A 25,246-nucleotide genomic window follows, 5' to 3' on the forward strand; every position below is an offset into this window, starting at 1 on the left:
CGGAGGTGCCCCAGACAGCTCCTGAACCTTCTACTCTATCAAATACCACCGGATCACCAGAAGAGCCCTCTACCCCGGAGCGCAAACCCCCAAAACCAGGCGCCAGGCTTGTACTCCCTGTCAAACCAGATTTCAACCTCCTCAAGTCCATCAAAAAGCCCTTGCCAGGAGGATTAGCATCACATGGAGACATGGCAGAGAAGATCCCACAAGGTCCAGAAGGATCATCTAACACTCAGGACAAAGATGTGGAACCTGCCCTTAAGAATACAAATGGAGTCAATGTGCTGCAAGGAGCAACGGGAAAACTGCATCCCTCCCAGATCAACCTGAACAAGATCTCCTTTTCAGGGAGATCAGTAGGTAGAGGACAAACTCAGGCAAAAGGATCCGACTCAGTAATTGAGGATGCAGCTGGGATACCAAGGTCCACCACTCAGCCCTTTTCAAACGGAGAGGCAAATACAGTGAAGTCAGGAGTCCAGTCTTTGTATGAAGAAGAGGCAGACAGGGAAGTGGCCCAGCTGATGGGTGAGGGCGGTATATATACTATTGCCCAACCAGGGTTGCACTGGGCTGGGAACCCCCGGATGAGTGGAGATCCTCAGGTATGTGTTCCATTTTTGGTTGTAGACTCTTCTTATTAAATGTAATTCTGTCACTCAAGAAGAACTGGAAAGGGTGTCTAGTGTTTCTAGGCGTGATAGTTTATAAGGCTAATCATCTTTCTTTGTGTGTGTGGTTAAGGACTGGCTCCATGGTGAGAACCTATTGCCCCACCAGACAGTGGAAAAGCTGACCAAATGGACAGTCTATGATGACGGGGGACAGGCCATTGTTGTCCAGAATGGCAGGGGGCCCTGGGAATCAGAGGATGCCGCCCAGGAGATGCTCGAGAGTCGACTAGTCAGCACACAGGTATTAGTCCAGTATTCTGCATTGTTTTGCACACTCCTCTAGGAGTGGAGAAGGATTTTAAAATTAAATTCTGGATTTTACAGGGAGCCAATGGAGAGAAGCTAACGTAGGAGAAATGTGATCTATCTTACTAATTCCAGTCAGAACTCTGGCTGCAGCATTTTGGATTAACTGGAGGCTTTTTAATCAGTTATTTGGACATTGTACTAGAATATTAAAGTCACCCACTATAATGACTTTATCTGCACTAAGAACTAAATCAGAGAGTCTGAGAATTCAGTTAAACTCAGTAAGGGACAGGAGGACGGTACACAATAAGAAACAGGACTGGTTTTTGACTTTTCCTGTTTGGATCAGAGGATCCTAAGGACTTGGAACTTGTATGCAGTGCAGTCCAAAGAGCGCAGTGAACAGGCGGAAATCATTGGTATACTTTATTTTGCTGGGAAAGCGTTTACAATAGGACTTAAGTGCTGGGTCCAGAGTTAGGTCCTAACTTTGACTTGATAATAGCACTATATCATTTCCTTTGTTAATAATCATGCATCAAATATCATAGCAGTTTGGCCAGTTGTTGTCTAAATAGTTTGCTTTGAACTAAAGTGCTTGACAGGATGAGGAAGTGTCAGAATTTTAGTTTGACTTCATCATTTAAATGTAGCTGCTGTAGACAGTGGCTATAAATGGAAACAAGACTTTGTCCACTGGTTTATTTATCTCCTCTTGTGTACAGATACAGTAGAGGCAGTGTGCAGCTTTGAGATTGCACTACATGAGCATGGTTTTCTTGTGACTTGTGTATCCACATCTTCCCATGTCGCTGCAATTTGCAGGTGGCGATGCCGGGCAGTAAAAGTGCTGTAGAGGTGGATGAGGTGGAGGACCTGTCCCAGCTGGAGTGAGCGCAGACACACCCATACATCATATGCCCTGTATGATAATGCAGAGTTTTAACCTGTTTGCCTAATGTTTTCAGAGAGGTGTGCGAGAGCTCTGTGCTTCTGAATCTGAAGAAGAGGTTCCACCGTGACTGTATTTACGTATGTGTTAATACCGACTTTATCAACTGTAGTCACATGATTTGTTTGTCTTAGTTCTAAAGTGTACTTATCTTTACTGAATGATTGTGATTTTACATCATAGACCTACATTGGGAACATGTTGCTGTCCATTAACCCCTTCAAGCCAATGAACATATACACAGATGAGCTGAGACAGACGTACCAGGGCAAAGAGCTGTACAGAAACTCACCGTGAGTGAACTTTTCTTTTTAGTTGTTGTTGTTGTACTTTACATTTTTTTGCAAATTAGATTAGAATACAGATGAACACAGTGCTTTTGTTCTGTGTTTCAGTCACGTGTACGCCATAGCTGACGCTGCCTTCAACCAATCGCAGGCATCTGCACAGGAGCAGTGCATCATCATAAGGTACTGACAGGAACATCAATCAATTTAATACCATATGTATATGCAGTCTTTGACAGATTCATGCTTTTTATCGTTCTCATGTTCTTAACTGTAGATTCTCAGAATCTAACCTACATACTACAAATATCCAAAAGGCTGTAATACTGTGTAAAAAATAAATAGAAACATAACTCCAACGATTTCAGAATCATTTAATGTTTATAATTGATATTGTACAAAGACAAATGCCAAATGCTGGAAATGTGATTTTAAAGTAAGTTGGGAAAGGGGCAAAGTTGTGTAATGTTAAACAGGGTGGGGTGGGGGTCAGGAGCTGGTAGAACATGGCTTAAATACATTAAAAAATATATAATATGTATATAAGACATAAAGAGGAAATGTAGAAATAACATTGCAGGTGGCAGATAGTTTCCAGAGGGTATGAGCAGTGTCTCTAGTGGCTAACATGGCTATTTTCTGTGCTGTGAGTCAGGGTTATCAGTTGTAGCCACAATACTGCGCCCAAATGGAAATTAGCCATGTGGAGTATTAGGTATGAGGCAGGTGCAGCTATGCAGCTTATACACTTACTTACTGTGAAAAGTAAACACACCATTAACCCTATTGAAAACTCTATTGTCTTGTGTAGGTTTTAAACCATCAACAGCTGCTTCCATACAACATGTGGTGACAGTCTGGGGTATTAGATTCTTTTTTTGCAAATTCCATATTTCTTAAAACATCGACCACAGAGGTAGATTTGTCTGCTGTTTTAAAAACCACCTCAACATCCAGAGAAATGTCTGAACTTAACTCAAAGCCAATAATAATAGTTAATACTTGATTAGGCCCCTTGGGGAAATTCTTGTACAATCTGACCCCTTAAGGGACCAGTGGTTTGTGGTTCAGTGTCTTGTCCAGGGACACTTTGACATGTGGCCAGGAATTGAACCACCAACTCTGGTGTTTGGGGAAGACAACATTTTAAAAAAGAAAAATGAAAAATACTATATGCAAATCATCAGCATATTGAATTAGTATTGTCACTGTGGTTATGTTAGCAGTACAGCCTTTCACAGCCACTGATAAATAACTCTAAAAAAAGGGATCCCAGGGACTTTCTGCATGGTGTCTCTCTCTATTAGAGATCATTTAATATAAGCATAAACTAATTTGAAAAAGCTGTGTTATATATTTTAGCTCATTATGATTTCTTGTTTAGTGGCCAGAGTGGTTCAGGGAAGACTGAAGCTACCAAGCTGATAGTCCACTACCTCAGCTCCATGTATAAGGGCAGAAACAACAGCCTGCGACAGGTACATTTTAATGGAATTTTATAAGTTGGTTACATTTCAAGGCGTTAAAGAGTGATCCGCCACCTTTTCTTGTCTTTACTCTACTTTCTTTTCTCTCCTTCTTGACCCAGCCCATGGAAATCTTTTTCATCCTGGAGAGCTTTGGAAATGCCAAGACCATCCTCAACAACAACTCCAGCCGCTTCGGCAAGTACCTCCACATCCACATTCTCCAGTGAGTCCACGTGAATAGAAATAATAATAGAAGTATCCTTCATTGCCAGTTCCTTTAATGCTTCCCACTGAGGATATTGCATGCAGCTATTTTATTACATGACTGTGTCTTGTGTTGATTGACAGTGGGGTTGTTGTAGGGACCTCATTGTCCAAATATCTCCTTGAGAAGTCCAGGGTGGTATTTCAGGTGAGAACTTTGAGTGAGCTGTGCTGTGTATTCAACATAGGCATCATGGAGGTGTCCATGATGTTACCTGCTGGCAAAACAAAATGATCAGGTCCAAATGAATTACATCACCATTACAACAGCTGTTACGTGGTGAATAGCTCTGCTGGGCATTCTGCCAACGTGATACTGTGTGATTGGATATTTGTCTAATATGTCTCACTGCTTGTGTCGGAAAATGTCTCAAGTTCCTTTTCTGGTTGATTGCTTTTGCTTCTTGGAAAATGAATGGTTTGGAGGTTCAGCTTTCTCCACCTGATGAAGGACACCACCAACACTAAAACTAACTGAATGAATTTTCAAGTCTCCATTTTTGATTATTGTAATGATCAATGTTGGTTGGTCTGGTCCAGTTTGACTAAAGTGTCCTGGCAATTGTTTTAATGGATTGGTAGGAAGATTTGTACAGGCACTCATGATCTCCAGGTGGAGTTAGGCCTATATTTCTACAATAGTTGTCTATATAAGACTAATTCCTTTTTTGTTTTTCAGTAAAGTTCAGTAGCTGCTTGAGAAAGGGCATCTGTAACCATCAAGCATGTACTGTACCTACTAAACATCTTCAGAGCTCTTTGCATGGTTATAGACTCTTCCTGTATGTCTTGTTTTTGTCTTGACTCTCAGGGCCTGATTTACTAAGACCCCAGATAGTCAGTACTAAATTAAAAATGTATCACTGACAACAAACTAAAAGATGCAAACACAGAGGCAGCTGTTTTTTATATGAGCATTTCATGTTTTCTACTAGTGTCTATCATCATATCTATCAAGAATGTGCAAAGTAATTAGTGTAAATGCAAGAAGAAATGTTATCCAGAGGAATTAAAAATATTAGTGTGGAAGGCTAATAGTCTTTGATGAGCTTCAGCAAGGAAATTGGAGAAAAAGCTTATGTCAGCAAACCAGCAAGAATAGTTTTTTACTTCTGTCATTCATTTTTATTTTATTTAACCTTTATTTACCCAGATAAAACTTGTTGAGATCGAAATCTCTTTTACAAGGGCGACCTGGCCAAGTTAAAATAATTTATTGTATTAACGTGAACAATTTTTTGATGCTTTCTGTCGTTTCTCTTATGCCTCCTCCTCGCCAAAATAAAAGCAGCCATCTGTGTTCAGACAGATTACAGCTGCCTTTCAAACATATTAAATACAGATACGTTCACAGCCACTCTAATTGCTTTCGGGCTTGATAAATGACTTTGTGTGTCCTCAATTCCTGCCTGTATTCTGTGCATTGGCCACATGCTCCATTTTGTTCATTTGAAATTTGCAGGTTCTGTGTTTACCCTAAGCAGAAAAGTCATTTTTTACACCTTGTTTATGTACATGCAAACCTTTAGTAAATCAGGCCCCTAGTCCTTTAGTTACCCTTAATCCTGATTTTACCAGTGTCTCTTACTGAAGTGTTTTGGTTGTAAGTGTACTGTAATTGGCCAGAGGTTATGTGCTCCATTCATGTTGACAATCCATTGTAGGCCAATGAGGAGAGGAACTACCATGTGTTCTATGAGCTGCTGGCAGGTATGAATGACTGGGACAAACAGGAACTCTACCTTCAGGGAGCCGAGACCTACTACTACCTAAACCAAGTACATCACACATCAATGAACAAAACAACCTCCTCTTATTTCTGGTTTTCATCAGATTTCTCATGTTTCAGTTGTTTTCTCTGTCCACCTGTAGGGTGGTGCGTGTGAGTTGAACGGGAAACAGGACAAACAAGACTTCCAGCTTCTGGTTCAGTGCTTTGAGACCATTGGTCTTCATGCTGACCAGATCTCCACAGTCTGGGCCATCCTGTCCTCCATTCTGCACCTTGGCAACATTTGCTTCAGCTCATATGAGGTATGTGTGTGTGTGTGTGTGTATACATGAGTTAATCACATCGAACATTGGTGTCATACATCAGTGATGTTGTTTCAGAGTGAGTCCTTCGAGGTGGCCCGTATCTTCAGCGAGGCTGAGGCGAGGCGGGTCGGCTCGCTGTTGCAGATTTCCTCCGAGGCCCTGCAGACTGTCATTACACACAGAGTCACAGTCAGTAGCTTCTTGCAGAAGTGTTGTTCATACTACTAAAAGGCAGTGTGGACACTGATCAGCCTTCTCATCCACAGGAGACGTCCTACGACAGGATCTATTGCCCTCTGTCTGTGGAAAGTGCCATAGAATCCAGGTAAGAAAAACACCGATGCAGCTTTAAAATAGCAAACACACATAGAGAAATGTTTTCTGTCATAAATCATTTATCTATTATCTGTCATTTATTCTAGGCTTTTTTTTAAGGTGGCTACAAGCCACGTGTGGTCTTGTTGTCTCCTAAGACTACAAAACACTAGAAAAGTTAGTAGGGCCAGTAACTGCACTGTGGAAATATACAGCTCAGAGGCCGGGGATATCTGTAGAAGGGTAAAGATAGGAGGAAACACAACTACAGGAGAGAGAAGACACAAAGTTAATGACATGCAATGATGGCAGGTTCCTGCGGAGCCTCAGAATAAAATGACTGTATACAACTATTTCCCCAGGCTGAGTTGAAGTACCACTGAAAACTGCACTTAAAACAAATAGTTTTAACTTGCATACCAACATATATGCACTGCAATCATTTCCTTCTGTTTGTCTCTTGTAGAGATGCTATTGCCAAAGCCTTGTATTCTGTGCTGTTTGACTGGTTGTTGGAGCAGATCAACGACTGGCTGAGTCCCACAGAGATGGACAGCACCGTGGGAATATTAGACATCTATGGATTTGAAGTTTGTATTCAACCTCTACTGAGATCTGAAAATAGGAAATGGTGTTGGCTGTAATGTCACCGCCCTTCTGCGTTCCTCTGCAGGACCTGGGAGTGAACAGCTTTGAGCAACTGTGCATCAACTTTGCCAACGAGCAGCTGCAGCACTTTGTCACCGAGGCAGTGATAACCCAGGAGCAGGTCAGTAGGTGGTCGGCCGATCAAGACCAACATGCATTTCTCATTTTTATAGTGTAAAAATGTTTTAATTACTTTGGTAAACAAAGTTTTTCTGCTTTGTTTCCTAGTGATTGAAGATTAAAACCAGTCTCATGTCTCAGGGTGTGTTACGTAGAACCAGAAGGTGACTAGCCTGGCTTAGTCTAAAGACTCAAAACAGATTCTGCATAGAATTACTGCTCAGATATATCAAATGTTGTCCTGCAAATGTTTCAGTACATTACTAAATGATCACAACTCAACCTGCAGAGGTCTCAGATAACCACATCCTGAGTCTGGCTGGGTGCTAACACACAGACATGAGGCGGAGTTTGACTAGTTATCAAAATAATGCAAATAACCACGGTTCCTAAAATCCGAAAGTATTTCTGTAAGATTAGAAAGTGAGAAAACTGTGACTAGATAAAACTTGTAAACTCAGAATTGATGATTTATTGGTGAGTTAAACATTTTACTATTTATTCATGACAAGTTAACATTAACATTCATTATGAGGTCCTTAGAAATTACTTTTATTAATAACACATCTGAACTGGAAGCCTACACTTGACCACCTGCAGCTGTAAGAACCTGCAAATGCAAGTGTGCACCATTTACAGACCAAGAGAGGAACTGCAGCTTTTCTTTCCCTCACGTCGACACGGAAGATCTGCAATATTTTGTGGACATGTGTGTGTGTGTGTGTGTGTGCGCGTCCTACAGGAGGAGTACAGTGCAGAGCAGATCCAGTGGTACCCAGTTCCCTTCAAGAACTTTCAGTCCTGCCTGGAGCTGATCTCTGCCAGGCCACACGGTATTCTGCGAATACTGGACGACCAGACCTGCCTCCCCCAGGTACACACAGTGTAAACACAGTATAGACACACACACGCATGCAAACACACATCTAACGTAAAACACTGGTTTTGAAATCCTCTATTGAAAACTTGATAAACAATAAAGTACCCTGTATGTAATTAATTAATTTGTCTTATGTGACAATCATGGTTACACAGTTTGTATTGATTTTGTTTTGCATGTGCAGCACTAAAGAGATGCACATTTTCCATTTTCTTCTACAACTTACCAAATATTTTGTTGTTCTCTGTGCTCTTTTCAGGCCACTGACCACACATTCCTCCAAAAGTGCCACTACCACCACGGGAACAGCCCCTACTATGCCAAGCCCAAAAACCCACTGCCAGTCTTCACTATTTATCACTATGCTGGACCTGTTACCTATCAGGTATCAGACACGGAACAACCCGGTCTGACATCAAGCAGTATCTGATGTAGTCAGGGTCTCTATATAAAAATACTCCTTATTGTTCAAGGTCCATAATTTCCTGAATAAGAACCACGACCAGTTCAGGACAGAAGTGGTGGAGCTTTTTGCCAGGAGTCGCTTAAAGGTAAAACATCTGCAAAGACATTATGGAAAAGAAGAAAAAGAAAAGAATACGACGTATGATTATGAGATGAAGAAATGCTTTATGAGGGAAGTAGTGCAAGTTAACTTGTGCTTTCACTGTATTTTTTTTACACACGGTCCGTGTTTGACAGATGGTGTCAGAGCTGTTCCGAAAGGTTCAGGACAGCTACATCCAGCAGAGGGAGCTGGGCCGGAGAGGGAAGGGCCCCCGTCAGCAGCCCTCTACTGTTGCTTCACACTTTCTCCAGTCCCTCACTGAACTCACCACCCGCCTGGAGAGGTAGCAACACACCGACCACGCATAAAAAATGACACATCATATACATCATATATGATTATTTCCTAAAAAGTAATGATTGCCTTCGTTTTGTTTTGTTTTGTTTTTAAAACCAGATGCAAAACAACGTTCATCCGTTGTCTAAAGCCAAACTACGTCAAGGTAGCAACAGCTATTTAAATTCAAATGTTATCTAGTGTGATAACATTAGATGCTACATCCAGGGCTGATCTGACCATGTTCTGCATTTCAAATGTCCTCCATCAGCTTCCTGGGGTCTTTGATGTGGACTACGTGTCAGCCCAGCTGAGGCATGCAGGCTTGCTGGAGACCATCCACCTAAGGAAAGAGGGTTTTCCTATACGGATTCTATACTCCTACTTCATTCAGAGGTATGGCAGGTTTCAAAAGCCTACACAGTCATTCATCCAGTGTGGAAGATCTAACTCTACACTGATCCATATAAAGAAACTTTGACTTGTTGGTGGTTAAATAATCATTTTATGACAATCTATCTACTTACAAGGAATCAGAAAATACAACAACGAGCTTCAGTTTGTACAGGGTGATAGCTGGAAGTGATATACTGTGTATTGTAGGAACAACATGCATCATGTTCTTTTGTAGGTATGGGGTTCTGCTGACTCAGCCGCTGTGTGAGGTGTCAGACAGAGAGCAGACAGTGGCTCTGCTGGACTTGGTTGGCGCAGAGGATGAACAGTACCAGCTGGGAATGACCAAGGTACTGAACCGAACTGCACGATGCTGTTTAGAAGTTTTCACAGTGCACTTCAACAGTGTTCAGCCCTGCGTTTGAATGTGTGCTAGGTGTTCCTCAAGGAGCTTCTGTACCAGCAGCTGGAGGAGAAGTGGAGCAGCACTCAGACCTGGGCCGCCGTCACCATCCAGAGGAACATCAGGGGTTTCCTCTGCAGGAGGAATTTCAGGTTCTTCAAACAGAAAGCCATTGTGATCCAGAGCCACATCCGCGGACACCAGGCCAGGTACAGAGAGGACTCACATTGAACCTGTTCCTGTTATTTTAGCCTGTTTACCACCTGCTGACCTTGTGAACTTGTCTGTCTGCCTGAGAATTTGCATTTGAGCCTTGAAAATAATACTGAACCTAAACAAAATCTGAATTGAGAACAATCACGCGAATAACAAACGTTAATAAGGTGCATAATAGAAATAGCCCCAAACTGTGTGCAGTGGTTTGTTGCAGTGATGTAGATGCTCCAAGGTGTCAGTGGAAAGTGTGGTTATGAGTGCAACACAACACGCCTCTGACTGCACTGAGCCACAGCCGTCAGTGATGCTGTCTGTGGTCAGAGGTGAAACCGAACAGGAAGTTTGACCCGGTGAAACACCACGTTCTATTTTTACTCCTCGGTGTGTCTGTATGTTGCTGCCCTCTCTCTTCTTTCAGGAAGTACTTCAAGCGCCTGAAGCAGTCAGTCACCCAGTTCTGGGCGGTGATGCTGATAACTCGAAACACTATCAAGAGGCGCCACTGGAGGAAGGTAGATATCAGACAGAGCTGTCCCCCCCCCCCCCCCTCTTTAGAAGCCTCAGCTGGGTTACTTGGCAACCTCATGTTTCTTAAGTTTGTTGTGCCATAAATCTTTGCTGAGTAACTGCATAACATATAAGCTGTAATAGGAAAGATGTGTATGTCTATTGACCAAGTGATAACAGCCTAATATTCATGTTTGGGGTCAAAGGGTCATTTCTTCACTCTCAAGCACCACTTAGCTTTAACATATACAGAAATGCGTTAGTTAAATGTTTGGCCAAGCTACATAGTAATAAAATAAATATATTTCCTATGTAAACATAGATATTTATGGGATGGAGGTGCCAGTCTCTCTATCTGGATCTCCAACAGCTGCTGTGTCTCTACAGGGTGTGTTCTTTCCCATACATAGTTCAACACCAGCAGAGGCATGATAACCACTTCATAAAATCCCTTTACTTTAACTAGCTTTCTTATCATGTGTTCATCATGTCACTTGGGCACACACACACACACACACACACACACACACACACACACACACGCCCTGCCTACACCTCAGCCACACTCCGGCCTTGGACTTCAACCTCTCTGACTGAAATTTGAAGCAGCGCTGCATCTCTTCTTCCGCCTTCTGTAACCTATCTCTTCTAGACTTCCAGCTGCACAGCTGACAGGTAGGCTGCTCTTGTCTCTCTTCTACCTTCTGGGCGAGCAAACGAATCTTCGCTCTTCTCAGGTTATTTTTATTGGGGCACAGTTTATAGTTTATAGGGATTGAACAGAGGGAACTATCTTTCAGAACGGTCCTTCTGCTGCTGCTGCTGCATCTTGTGTGTACATATTGTTCTGCTCTTTTAAAAACTGAGCTGACAGTTTTCTTCGTGTTGTTAGTTCCTTGGATTCAGTTGTATCACTGTCTGTTTGGTGTGTTGTTTTATGAGGTTTGGACTATGGAACTGTCAGGCTCCTGCTCATACACAGCCTATGTCAGGCATTCAGGCCTAGTTACGCTCACCAGGACTTTTATATTAACAAATGTTTGTATTAATTTAAATAGGGTTCCTAAAAAAACTAAATCTACACAGTATTGAAGTTTGATAGATGTATTTAGGAATAAAAGTCAGGGCCCTCCACTGAAGCAATCCACTTACATATTCTTTGAAAAGATTGATTGTCACTTATCATTTCCTATACAATAGTTGAAATGTATTTGTAATGTTGCAGAGCAATAATAATAATAAGAGCAGTAATAAATCCATAATTAGTTGATTTTACACTTTAATTCAGGTTAATGGGCTTGAGGACGACTTTTTATTAATCAACCTGTGGTAACAGTTGCATAATGTTTTCGGTGGCTCTGGAAGATCTCTGAGTTGGAGGAAGTGACTCTAATGATGTCATAGTGATGTTTCTGGGTGTTTGTCAGCTTGGGAGTTCAGAACATTTTCAATTTAAAATCTTTATCCAGTCCTTAATTTGCTTGTCTTCTGCTGAATCTGAAAGTCATTTGTTATTATTTATTTTACGCAGATATAGTACTGCGCTGGTGGCCGTAGTGAGAGGGACCATTCTGATTGGCTGTTGAGTTTAGTGAATCACTGCACGAAAAAAAGAAATTGATCACCGTGCCGTTTACACCTTCTTATCAGACATATTGAAACATATTTAGCAATGCAATCAGATATAATCCACCTGTGGTGAGCGAGAGTGGTGTGAAAATTGAAAGATCGCTTTTTCTAATCATCTTAATGACACAAAATGGAATTCTTTGTTAATCATCCTCATTTTTAATTGTAATTCACCCTGTTGCAGTGACACTGTAACTTTTAAACCTAAAGCAAGGACGTTCTGCTTTCACTTCCTATTTTATCACTGCTCTGACATTCATTAATAATATTTTCATATGCTGCACAACAAAAAACAAACAACAGCTAAAATTTATTTATTCTACTTGATGATACAGTGAATATCAATCAAAATAAAACTGAATGCTTTGCTGAACTGTGACTTTGTTGATGCACTGCTACATGTCTTCTCAAGTTATTGAACATAACATTAAACAAACATTAAATTCTTGCTTTAACATGTCCCTTTTTGTCACCAGTACCCTTCTACAAAGACTTTTTTGATTTTTGGAACATTTAAAGAAATGATGTTTAACAGCCTCACTGAGTTAGTACACTCTTGTATTTTTCTCTCCCACACGTTCACCAGCTTTTAGTGTGAAATGTCAGGTGAAAGGGGGACTCATCCTCTAGGAGTCCTAAATATGTGCACTTATAGTTAGTTGAGAAATGAAGAAATGACTCACAGAGTGAGCCAGTGGGTATGTTTGAGACACAGTTGTTTGGTTTGGGACGGTGCTCATTGTAAATCCTCTCGTGCAGATTGAGCAGGTGTTCGTTTGTAGAGACTGAAACTCAGAGATCTTTCATAGCTGTGATTATTAACGTGAGGCCACAACACAAGAACCACGAATACGTGCACGCCCATGTTTGATCTGCAGTGCATTCCACGCAGTCGTTTTCAATTTTGCCATTTATTTGATGCCATGGAATAAAAATCTACAAATATGTACAAGGAAGGTGTGAGATAAATGGAGTGGCTTGGATCGTAACATTAATCATATCTTCGTGACGCTGACGAGACGGCTCTCTGTAAGCTGTAAACCTCTCCAAACCTGCTGGACTCTTGGACCCTGCCATGTGAGGTGGGGCGACTAGATTGTGGGTGTTGCTGCAGTATATAAAGGGACGTGTTTCTAAGAATAGGTCTTACACAGGGAGTGTTGAATGTGCTTGATGTACCTGGATAAGAAGAGGATAACCCATCTGAATCTGCGACCAGCCAGGTCTAATGGGACTTACTGATGATGGGAGGACAAGATCGCAGCATGTAAAGCAGTACGATTGACTGATCTTATGTGTCTTTACAGGAATTTCTCGAGAGGAACAAAGTAAAAACAGTGACAAAGGCTAAGTCTGTCTCTCCAGAAATGGTAAGGCACCAGACTGACTAATCTAGTGCTGTATCAGCAGAGAGGCTGATCTGGCTTCTCCTGCCATAACCACACTGTAATATGTGCTCCATGTTGTTTTGCTGTCAGGATGTGGGGATGTTGGAGATCCCTGCTGAGCTGTCAGCCAGACTCCGCAGTGCAGCAGGTCAGCTTCAGAAACAGCTCAGCTAGCAGACTGATTTTTGCTAAGATGACGACCTCCACACACGCTTATAGTTCAGCCTTTTTGTGATTGTAGCTCCATCTCTGTCCACCAGGGCGGCAGCACGTGTCAGGGGTCACAGAAGTGGCACCTCCCCAGGTGAAAGCGGAACACAAGCTCTCTCTGCCTCCAGATGTAGACAGATACCCATTCTCTCGCTATGCCAAGTCCGTGTTAAAGGTGAGTGCGATCTGAGGATGCACATTCAAAAAGTCCGGTGCTGCATTAATGACTCGTACACTGGGAACACATGGTACCAGCATGTTTTTAATGTTGTGCCCTCTGTCAGGATACATGGTGCCAGCCTCAGGGATACCCTCTCCAGAGACCCCTCACATCTCTGGAGCCTGAAGAGGCCAGGACTGCACTGGAGATCTACAAGCTGGTGTGTGCTGGTGAATAGGTGTGATGCTACATCAAAGTTAGATTTCTTCTCATTCAACTCATTATCTCCTCAGATCTTGAGGTTTACAGGCGAGTCGGACCTCAGCGGCTGGCAGGAGCAGATGCTGGGTAACTATATCGTGGAGAAGGGCCAGAACCGGCCGGCTCTGAGGGACGAGATCCTGGCCCAGTTGGTTTACCACGTGTGGGGCCTGAAGGAGGAGCAGGACAGCCTGAGAGGCTGGCTGCTGCTGGCCTGCTGCCTCAGTGCGTTCACCCCCTCACCAACACTGGACAAACCCCTGCTGAAGTAGGTTCCAAACTCGAGTTTTGATTTATTAACAGTGGTGATTAGGGTGTTTGAGAGACATAATTGATAAACTAGACATAAATCTAGTGTCCCTGGATCAAACCCGCTGTGTTTTACTTCCACTGAGTTACTACTAATCCTTACTTCCTCTGTCTGCACATAACTGAGTCTGCAGCCTTTACCTTCCAGGTATGTGTCTGACCAAGGTCCAGGGGAGTACCGCTCACTGTGCCAACACAAACTGCTCACATCCCTGCAGCTCCCAGCTCCCACTGCCCGCATCTACCCGCCCAGCCAGCTGGAGTGGACCTCCAACCAGAGGAAAGGCACCATGCTGCTGGACGTACACACCTTCAATGGTGAGACTGGTTGATCGTTTGGCTTTGGGCAGCTCCATTGTGTGAGTAGCTGCTTTCATAACGCTGTAACATCCTCTACTTTAAAAGATGAAAAGCTGACAACGGAGGTGGAGTCTTGGACCACTGGAGAACAGTTGGCCTCGTGGCTTCTTCATTTTAGGTATTCATCTAATTTCAAGTATGCAGTGTATATACTGCATTTTATTGCACGTCCTCCCTGATTTTCTTGCTCTGTACGTTGTTGGTGTGTCACAGAGGTGTGTCGGAGGCAGTGCAGGGCTGGTCGGTGTCTCTTCTGACCGATGAAGGCTGGTCAGATCTGGCTGGTTCAGACTTTGTCATGGATCTGTTGGCTGGTGCAGAAGCTGAAGTGCTGCCTCCGCCAGGAATGCCCTCCCCGACAAACTCTGACTACCTGTTCAGCAGCCAGGGAGACAGGTAGAGCGACAAGTGGCTAATTCTGGTATCAATCCAGGATAGTTTGAAAAGATCTGCTACAGCTGTGAGCATCCCTGTCTGTCTCCTTCCAGGTTGCCACCTACAGATATGGACAACATCCCACCAGCGCCTGCAATGCAAGCTCCTGGGCTGCCTCCTTTTGAGGGGAGCCCCTGGAGAAGAGATTATCCTCAGGAAGGTAGGCGTTAGTGTGAGGGCAGTTACCACCTGGACAAAGCAGACAACTGCTTCCTCGGGTCCCAGCTCCCCCCGCACCACCATGTGGTCCTTTACACGAGCAAATGTTCATTTTATCTCTTATTGAGCAGTATTTTTGTAATTGTATGGGTGTGTCCTGTCTGGCTCAGGCTCACTGACACCTTTGACAGCACCTCTTCACAGTTTGCGCTTTATTTACGTGATCGAAGGCGACACTACACTACACACACAAAATACACTGTGCTCACAGCATACAGCACACGTCTCTTCTCCACCTGTTTGCAGGGCGTGGTCGACAGATGGACGCCTACGTTGATGACTTGTTCGATCCTGTACTTGACCAAGCACCTCCGGTCAGTGATGTCGTCAGATTCATTTCAACTGTAACATATGATTAATGTGAAGGTTACGTTTCCTTATTCTGAGAAGCTTTAAAGTTTTATACTGCAGTGTCTACACACACTATCCACTGGTCCCTGATGGATTGTGTATCCTGTATCTTATTACTGGGACTGGAATGTGTCCCTGCTGTCTTTGCAGCTACTGCTACCCCTGTTTGTGGCTGCTCTGTCACTCACAATAGAACATGTCACTTTTGTTTGTTTTTGTGTGTAGGACATGAATAGAGTCGCCATGCTAAACCGCAGGATGAGAGGAGGGGGAGGGATTGGACCGATGCAGCCTGGAATGTACGGAGCTGGTAGGAAAACAGAATCTTTGGCTGCTTCTTCACACAGGCGACAGCGTGTAGATTGTAATCGCTCAGTTACTGTATAGTTTCATTTTGAAACACTGGTAAATTAGAATTAGATTTGTGTTTATTTTGTGAGCATTTGATTAGAATTTACAGGCAGAATTACCCCTTCAACTGTAATTAGAGCTGATCATCCTGTTTTTCAGGTATGCCTATGTCAATGCCAAGCTATCCTATGGGTAAGTCAGAGGCCTCTTCTCATGTTCTTGGACTTTGGAAAGATTTCCTCAATCATGTTACTCTGGTGTTTCTCTCCAGGAATGCCAGTGAACCCTTCGATGCCTTATGGGGCGGCTCCTATGATGCCAACCATGCCAGGTAGTCCACTGCAACTCTACTTGATGAGTTTTTTAGTTCATATGATGTCATCTGGAGTTGTGGTGATGCTGCTTGATTAAGACCACTAAACATCATGAACTGATAAACTCTCCCTTTTCAACTTTGAGGAGAGATATATTTTAGTCAGAGGGAGGTTAAATACCATTCACATACACATACTCACCAGACTAGAACCATTTAAAGCAAGTTAGAAGTTTTCCCTTAAATAAATGAAGAGTCAGTCAATTGGTATCATGTAAAATGAGTATACTGCTCCATGCACTCTCTTATATTTGAAACATTGCATGTTCAAAGTTCAAATCGGCTCTTTACAGCTATGATGATGCCTCAGGCTCCTATGCCGGCTGTTCCTGACCCCATGCAGATGGCAGCATCACAGCAGGCCCTCATCAACCAGCAGGCCTTTCTCATGGTGAGGAGAAGCACACTTAACATGATGGAAAACTTCTGTTCCTCCTGGTTTTGCCCCAGCACTTCCGGCCATCCACCTTCCTCAACCCCCAAAATAATGTGTTTGCTCGTCCTCTGTCTTCAGGCCCAGCAGATGACGATGCAGGCGATGACTCTGTCCCAACAGCAGACACAGGAGCAGGAAAGGAAGAGGGAGAAAGAGCGAAAGAAGGAGGAGGAGAGAAGGAAGGAGCAGGAGAGAAGGAAGGAGGACGAGAGGCAGCGGAGACGTCACTCCAGCCGGCGTTCCAGGGAACGCTCGCGCTCCCCTTCCCCTCGAACCCCCTCACCCCCACCTGCAAAGCCCAAGAAGCCCACGCCTAAGCCCACCTCTAGCCACAGACAGCCTGAGCCAGAGGTACATTCTTTTACCTCTAACTTTTCCTCTTTCTGTTAAGCGTCCTATCTTTGAGGTGTGTTTTGTCTTCAGCGGGGCTGACGTGTCCGTATCTTCCACAGCCAGAGAGAGACGTGGGCTTAGAAGATCCAGATGACCTTCATTCTTTCAGAGACAAGAGAGATTATTTCCAAAAAATTGGTGAGTGGAGCTGACTCCATCTTAAAAGCACATTATGAGTTCTATAGGAGCATCATTTTGAACCTAATATAAAACATACTGAATGTTGTAAAGCCGCCCTGATGTTAAAAATGCACTGCGTCTCTCCACCTACTGTCCATCAGGAACTCAAGGTGAGCCGAAAAAGGCAAAACCAAAGCCTCCGCCAGTGCCCTCAAGCCCACCCAGAAAGCAGCAACAATCGCCGCCATTACAGCGCCCCCCACCTCCACCTACAGCACCTAAACCAGACAGTATGAAACCAGCACATGTGATGGTTTTCCTGTTATCCTTTCAACATTGATGTTGGACTTTTACATTGTGTCTCTCTCTCCTTCTACAGTAAAGAGTCACCACAGCCCTCCTCCTAAAAAAACACACCCACCCGCCCCAGCACCTCTCGCTAAGCCTCAGCCCGAACCCACCTCCAACATCCGTGAGATCATCAAACAGTACAACAGCCGACCCCAAGCAGAACCAAAACCCTTTGAGCCCGTCAGGTCAGTTTCAACATTTGTCACTTCACTGGATATAAAAAGGTAACTACTTATTAACGTATGATTATGATGAGTCTCTTTATTTTTATCTCTTCAGACCTACTGCTAGGCATTTTTCAAAGAAGACTGACCACAGAGAGGAAGCTCTTGCCAAACTGAAAAACAAAGCACCAGTGTCACCTCCTCCCAAGCGTCCATCTCCACAGCCTTCCCCTCCCTCCACCAGGGCTCCCCGGGTCATCTCCAACAGCATGCGGCAGAAGCAGCAGTCCTTGAAAGATCTGTTTGGCTCCCAGCGCTCGCAGCAGCCTCCGCCTCCTCCCCCCGACTCCCCACCACCTCCACCACAGCCAGCGCCCATCACTAAAGACATCCCAGAGCCGCCACCCATGGCTGCCCCCTCCCTCAGTGAGTGTTGCTCACTTTATATTTTATGTTGCTCACCACTAATGTCAAGACCTTCAGGTGCACTTTGATTCACTGTTTGTTAACTGCAGACATGATGCCAGATGAGGAGGGCGTTCAGTCCAAGCTCCACCGCTTCTCTGCTGGTGTCTACTTCTCTTACTCCAACATGCCAGGAAAACTGTTCCTGCGAAAAGAAGTAAGAAATGCAAATGCACACATAAACCAAGGATACAACACAGTTGTATTCACACTGACTTTCACGAATAACTTTTTACCGCGCAGGGTGAACGTCTCTAACGTTAAATGTACAATTTCTTTGTCTCCAGGTGTTCTACCCAAAAGAGATGTTCAACCACCGCTACATCCTCAATCTGTTATGTGAACAGGTTTGTGCGTTTACATCCTGAGCATCCTGAGCAATCCTAGCACGCGCATACTGTAGCAAACACGAACTCTAACACTGACACTGTGTAATGTTTAAGATCATGAGGGACACGTACTCTGACAGCTGCGTGAGGATCAGCAGGGAGGAGAGGAGGAAGATGAAGGACCTGCTGGGTGAGAGTACTGACAGATTGTCATGCTGGAGTTCTTACTGTCTTGGTTAAAACATATTTTGGCTCACATTCATTCCTCCTTTCAGAAACAAATCAGAAGCGATACATTGAAAGATATTTTAACATGTCTGATTTTATCCTCTATTCTTTTTTCTTTACATTTCTACCCTAGCAAATTTTAATGTGGGGACATCTATAAGCACAATTCAAGATGACAGTATGAAGAAGAGGATTGTCATTGCTGCTCGAGACAACTGGGAGAACTACTTTAGTCGGCTGTTCCCTGTGAAGGTGAGCAAGACAAGAGGAGTCAAATACAGTTATCTATGATTTTACTTTCTTTAATTGGAGGAAATTGAACTGTGTGATGGTATTTTATTGTGCTGAGCATTAATAGTTTACAGGGTCATCTGTGGTAATCAATGGTACTGTCATGGATGATTTTGCTATTGTCATTACTTTCAACAGAAGCAGGGTGAATGTTCATCATGTGTTGGTATTAACAGTCACCTCGCCCTCTCTATATCCTGCATGTATTTGCTGCAGCTGGACAGTGGGGATGCTCAAGTTTTGGGTGTGTCTCATCGTGGGATCCGTCTCTTGAAGGTAGCCAGAGCATCAGGCATCAACCCCAAACACCTGCATCTGCTCAGGAGCTACAGGTAAACGTGCAGCTGACAAACAAGTGCAAGGTAGTGAAATGAAATCAAATGTAGTGGTAGTAGCATTTGTTAGCAAGAAACAAACCCACCTTCCCCCACCTGTTTTTATCAGACATGACCAGAGTTTTTTTCCTTCTCCAAGTCATACCTCCCTGCATGAATATAGTTTTGCAGAGTTGCTGTCAGTTGACCTCCGGGGTTCAGACACAGTGGAACTGGAGCTTAAGAGTGAAAACTTGGAGCTGCAGTCCACCCGAGCTCCTCAGATGGTTGCCATGATCCGATTATTCCTACAGAAACTCATCAAGGTACCTCTTCTCTGTTTATCTTCATTAGTCATTCAGCTATCTTTGCTTTTATGTTTTGAAGCATCTGTGGTGCGCTGATGTGATTCCATGCTTGTGTTAGAGCTCTGTCTATACATCATGCTGCTTGACATTCTTCATCCTGCTCTCTAGGACTCAGGCCATGTCGTGGCCCTGAAGAGTTACGTGACAGATGACAAGAGCCTACTCAGCTTCAGTAAGGGTGATGTCATCAAACTGCTGCCTATAGAGGGACTCCAGACAGGTGAATTCATTATTTAAATGTGGGTGTCAGGTACTGTATGTCCCCGCTTGTTTAATGTTTGATATACATCAACATTTTCTTTCTATCAACTCCCCACTAGGCTGGCTTTTCGGCACCATGGGAGAGCGCTCTGGTCTGTTTCCAGAGGACCTCACTCAGCCGTGTGCAGCACCGGACTACCACTGTCTCCACCTTGACAGAAGAGACGAAAGGAGGAAAAGCATGAGGAGTGCTCCACCTAAAGGCCCGTCTACAGACCCCATCCGTAAAAGCATGGCCGGCACTGATTTAGAGCGGCCCAGCAGCGAGGCCTCGCTCCAGGGCTCCGTACAGGGATGGGTCCCGAGAACAGGGCAGAGCTCAACTCAAGGCTCCGTTCAGAAGATGGAGAACCTCTCTGCGTTGGTGGAGTTTGCTATGAAGTACTTTAGGTATGACAGAACAGGGATCATCATTGTGTTCATGGTTAGTTTAGCTTCTTATAACACATCATGGCTAATTGTGTGCTACCATGAATTGTTTATCAAAGAGTGGGGACTACAGGTCTACCAGCCAGTGGAAGGAACTTTGCAGAGGCAGTTCAACACACAGAGGTAAGATGGTCCCACCTCTCTCACATCACTGCATGGTGTTGTGTACTTGCTGCCTCCTTTATCTTGCTTTATTTTCATACAGGCCCCCATAGAGGAGTCCCTCATTCTCTACAGTGACCCTGAACTCAACCATTTATCTGTCGAGGCCTTCATGAGTGAGTCAGTCTGCACTAAGCATGCTCATATTGAGACCAGTGTCTTTCTGTTTCTTCATCCCTCTCCTATTTATCTGTTCCTCCAGACCTGATGCAGTTCATGGGTGACGTGCCAATGAAGAAGAATATCACCCAGTCAGACTGCCTGAGCCACATCCTGTTGGTCAGTGCTGATTCAAACACTCTTTCTGTCACACTGATGGATATGAAATAGACTTAAAGGTAGACTTAAGGTCATTTTATCTTTTCTGTTCAGCTAGGGAAGGAAAATGAGTTGCTGAGAGATGAGCTCTACTGTCAGGTCATCAAACAAACCTCCAACAATCACACAAAGTAAGTCTTTTTTCATTTTAGTGCCAATTTCGATTGCACACGTTAATAAATAATAACAGGAAATAATTCTAAGTTCCTAATTCTAAGAATCATAAAAATCTTGTCTTCAAGTTTAAAAGCAACTGTAGAGATTTTGATAAACATAGGTGCACCCCACAAAGGACTTTTCCTGGTCTTACAGTTATTTCCTGATTGGTGTGTGTTGTCTCTGCAGGTCTAGCTGTACCCTCGGCTGGCGGGTGCTCACTCTGATAACTGGGTTCTTCCCCTGCTCTGGTACCCTGCAGCCATACGTCACACAACACCTGCAGGACATCTCTCAGGACAACGAACACCCGTACCAAGGTAGAGGACACACAAGATAAGGCATACACACTGAGAGCATTTACAAAGAATGCACACACACACACACATCCTTGTTGCTGCTGTAAAAAGTCGGCTTCGTCAGTGCACACTGTTTCGTCTTTAGGACTGGCAGACGTCTGTCAGGACAACCTTCAGAGATCTTTCAGATTTGGCGGTCGACGTAACATCCCCTCACATGTGGAGATGGAAGCTGTTCTGGTACACACCAAAGCGAATCATTCATGATTTGTGTCAACTACTAATTTCCACCTATCTGCAAAATGAATGTGTCACGTTTTTTTGCAGGCTGGCAAAACCTCTCTCCATATCCCCATCCAGCTGCCAGGAGGAGTAGACTTCCCCGTTAAGATACGCAACTTTAGCGTAATGACATCTTTGTTTCTGTCTAATTTGGATTTGAACAAACCAGCATCTGTGTTGTTTCTGATCGATATAACTGTGGTTGTCTATATCTTCCTCCAGGTGGCAGAGGATGTGGTGACGCAGTTCTGTACTGAAATGGGCATCTCAGATGTCGCAGAAGTCAGAGAGTTCTTCATCTTCATCAACAGAGTTCAAGGTTAATCAGAATGGCACTCATCACTAACATGAATGCACACACATGCTGCTTCAGCTTTCAGCTGAAATTATGCAGCATCATTTTACAGAACTTTACAGGCAACAGACTAATTGTACATGATCCCAAAGAGTTCTGCCTTTTTTACTTCCTGAGAGACTACTACTCCACCTCTGAGACCACTTCTAGACAGTGTTGTCTTCACAGTACTTTTGATTAATAGAGTCTTGCGTTCTGTTCAATGAATTCATTGAACACTCATTTCTCACAATTGGATGTAACTCCTTAATATGTTTGGCACACAAGTTGAAAATCATACTGAACCTTCTAGATAATCCTTTAATTTAAAAGCTAATTGTCTTTAAAAGTGATTTTTCTAGTGAATCACGTCAGATCCAGGTGTTACATGTAGTGTCCTACACCTCCTCCTCACTGCTCTGCTGCTCCTCCATCAGATGGGCTGCTGCGTCCCCTCCATGCTGATGAGTATCTGTTCGACTTCCTGCTCGATGACAGCTCCATCATCTTTTTTCTGAGGAGAGTGATGTGGAGAAGTCCAATGTCCTTCAATGGTGACCTCTACCTGGACTTCCACTACCAGCAGGTGATGAGATGGCATCACAGGAACCAGGAAGAACGGCACTTTGTCTAAACCCTGCTCCAGTTTCCAACTCACTGTTGATCTTTTTGATCTGTGTGTTGTGTGTGCATGTAGCTCCTGGGTGACTATCTGAGTGGACGACTGATGCTTCCTCCTGTTGCAAATGGTGTATCATCAGTACAGCTGATAGCAGAGCTGTCAGCGCTGCAGCATGTTGCTCAGGGACTGGAGAACTATCTTTCACTGTGAGTGACACACTGTAATCAATAATCTGTTTCTGGTGGACATGTGTTGATGGTGACGTATCAGTAATTAGCTGACATCCATCCATGTCTTGGATCCACCAGTAGAACGAGCATTATTTACATCAAGAAACCAAACTCATACTATCATTGAAATATATGTATGTGTGCTGTGTATTTCCATCTGGTGACTGTATTTGTGTGTAAGGCCGGAGATAAAGGAGTACCTGCCCTCACAGGACGGGCTCAGCAGTAGACTTGAGGAGATCTACTCATTCTGTCTGGGTCAGATAGCCGCCATGCACTCTCTCAGCCCTCAAGATGCCAAAATACGTTTCATTGGTGGGTGCCAACTCCTCTCTCTTCTCCTCTTTTTTGCTGCCAGTGAAGATTCTCAGTTATCCAATCGAGGATGTCTGAAAGTTGCGTCATGGCAGCCGGACTTCCTTCTTGTTAGGTCAAAATGTCACTACTCATCCAAGTAGCGTCTTCTCTCAGAGGAAAGTTAGAAGCTGAACAACTTCAGCTAAGCATGAATAGTATAACTTGGATCAGATGTTTGCTCCTGAACCTGTGTCTGTAAACCACCTACTTCACCTCCGGAGGTGACTTCTACAGACTTTTGAGACATTAATGTGCTATGGGTTTCCTGGTGTCACCCATTTTTGGGTGACACCACTTTTTCCATGTTTATGGAAAAAGTGGATAAGAATGCACTTCCTGCCAGGCTCAGTACTGACCCACTGGTTCAGGTATATGGACTATATCCTACAGGCCATCACATACCATATGAATGCAGCGGACACTAACATCAAGTTCACTAGGGAACGCACTTTGCAGTCATCATAGGGGCTGATGACAGAAATTTAGAGACAACCCACCTACATGGCTCAACACAGGACAAGCTTTTTCATCCATCCTCTACAACTACCCCCCTCCCAACACCCCTTTAATCCTTCAAACTGGAAGATATATTTGACTTTCCTTAGACTGAAGAAGCTGCTTGGATGAATAGTGAAATATTTTGAACTTCAGGTCCAGTTGCCTTGTCCCAACTTCCAGACCTGTTATGTTTAACCCTTATCTTTCTTCTTTTCAGTTTACAGTGGAACTGAATTACTGATTTTTTTTTTTTTTGTCTGAATCTCTTTCAGAGATTCTGAGCTCTCTGCCTTTGTTTGGCTCCAACACTTTCATGGCCCAGAAGGTCAGCCAGCGTGGCTGTCCCTCCCCCTGCATGGTCAGCCTTACCCAGGACGGGGTGCTGTTCCTCCACCCTAAAACACAGGTACCTTCAGTTCCTACAGTACCAGTATTCACAGAGCTGGACTTAACTTAGAGATTTTTCTTTTTTCTCATGTCATTGTCTCACATTTTCCAGGATTTTAATAGTTTAATCAGAAACAGGGCCTGGAGAAACCTGTTTGTTAGGTCGACAGTGCTGGGATCCACATTTCTCTACTGATACGTTAACAATTCCAACAACTTATCAGTCTTTAATGAAAAGTCAGGTCCAGCCATCTGATGATTTCGTCTTCTTTCCTCTGCAGGAGCAAGCGTTCATGATTCCTCTGGTGGAACTGCAGTCCATGTGCACCATTCGCCCCAAGAAACAAATGAAAGTGGGAGCAGTGGAAATCACTTATGGAAATCCAGCTCGTCCTAAAACAGTCACCGTGCATCTCAATCAGGTATGATTGACAGCAACTTGTGTTCATAAAACAGTTGAAACGTGTGTTTGTAAAACAAACTAAAAAGATTGAGGGATTTGTGATGCTGAAATGATGGTAGGATCCAAAAAACATGACAAATGAGTAGGAGCTGGGGGGCTTTCTCTTGTTATTGTTGATATCAGGGTAAAAATGTCAAACTAACTTGATATGATAATCCTGTACACGTGTGCACACAAGTCAAATCTCATCTGTCAATCTCTCTTCCAGACAAAGGAGTTGTGCCACACTCTTGCTCTAATCATGGAGGAGTTGATCAGACCCCCTGTTAACAGCTCCATTTCCAATCACCAATAGACACACACACACACAGCGAATTCTGTCGTTGTTGAAGTGGACTGAAAAGAACCATGTGCTCAAGATGCTGATGTTCTCTGATCTGAGAGGAAATGATGCAGAGCTGACACATGAAGACTCTGATCACACAACATGAGGCAGTGAAGAAATCATTATTTTTATTTTAATGCTGTAGAATTCTATGATGTCATTGTTGAAATGTAAAGATTGTTCGTCCTGGACGTTATTGTAATAAGATATAGTGATAATAATGAATAAATAATAAAAACATTGATTGATACAGTTCATCTCATGGGTTCATTGATCAGTATTTTCTTATAAGAAGCCACAAATGTCAATCATACAGGTTTCAACACCGTGTGCTACATGGTGAATGACATTAGT

At 43.6% G+C, this 25,246-nt stretch overlaps 1 protein-coding gene across 1 annotated transcript; it reads left to right on the forward strand.

The window, feature by feature from the left end:
- On the forward strand, positions 1–25,077 carry myo15b (myosin XVB). The gene is made up of 65 exons (XM_026351833.1): positions 1–608; positions 748–918; positions 1,752–1,816; positions 1,895–1,958; positions 2,062–2,171; positions 2,274–2,348; positions 3,550–3,643; positions 3,754–3,857; positions 3,983–4,046; positions 5,563–5,676; positions 5,771–5,932; positions 6,011–6,124; positions 6,202–6,260; positions 6,717–6,840; positions 6,924–7,019; positions 7,761–7,892; positions 8,158–8,283; positions 8,372–8,449; positions 8,601–8,749; positions 8,863–8,908; positions 9,014–9,138; positions 9,374–9,488; positions 9,575–9,768; positions 10,176–10,269; positions 13,201–13,263; positions 13,372–13,429; positions 13,542–13,666; positions 13,776–13,871; positions 13,945–14,180; positions 14,370–14,539; positions 14,627–14,699; positions 14,795–14,977; positions 15,070–15,176; positions 15,482–15,549; positions 15,812–15,896; positions 16,097–16,129; positions 16,209–16,268; positions 16,604–16,701; positions 16,825–17,097; positions 17,199–17,277; positions 17,421–17,549; positions 17,639–17,795; positions 17,890–18,200; positions 18,290–18,396; positions 18,527–18,586; positions 18,683–18,758; positions 18,930–19,048; positions 19,304–19,419; positions 19,586–19,727; positions 19,878–19,989; positions 20,090–20,420; positions 20,519–20,582; positions 20,665–20,737; positions 20,824–20,900; positions 20,994–21,070; positions 21,285–21,415; positions 21,540–21,634; positions 21,722–21,799; positions 21,899–21,995; positions 22,448–22,596; positions 22,708–22,838; positions 23,044–23,177; positions 23,990–24,123; positions 24,386–24,526; positions 24,776–25,077. The coding sequence occupies exons 1-65, from the start codon at positions 192–194 to the stop codon at positions 24,860–24,862; spliced, it is 7,827 nt and encodes a 2,608-aa protein (XP_026207618.1). The 5' UTR covers positions 1–191; the 3' UTR covers positions 24,863–25,077.
- Positions 25,078–25,246: the final 169 nt, after the last annotated feature.

This window comes from Anabas testudineus, chromosome 19 (assembly GCF_900324465.2).
Source record: "Anabas testudineus chromosome 19, fAnaTes1.2, whole genome shotgun sequence".
In the NCBI taxonomy this organism is placed as follows: Eukaryota; Metazoa; Chordata; class Actinopteri; order Anabantiformes; family Anabantidae; genus Anabas; species Anabas testudineus.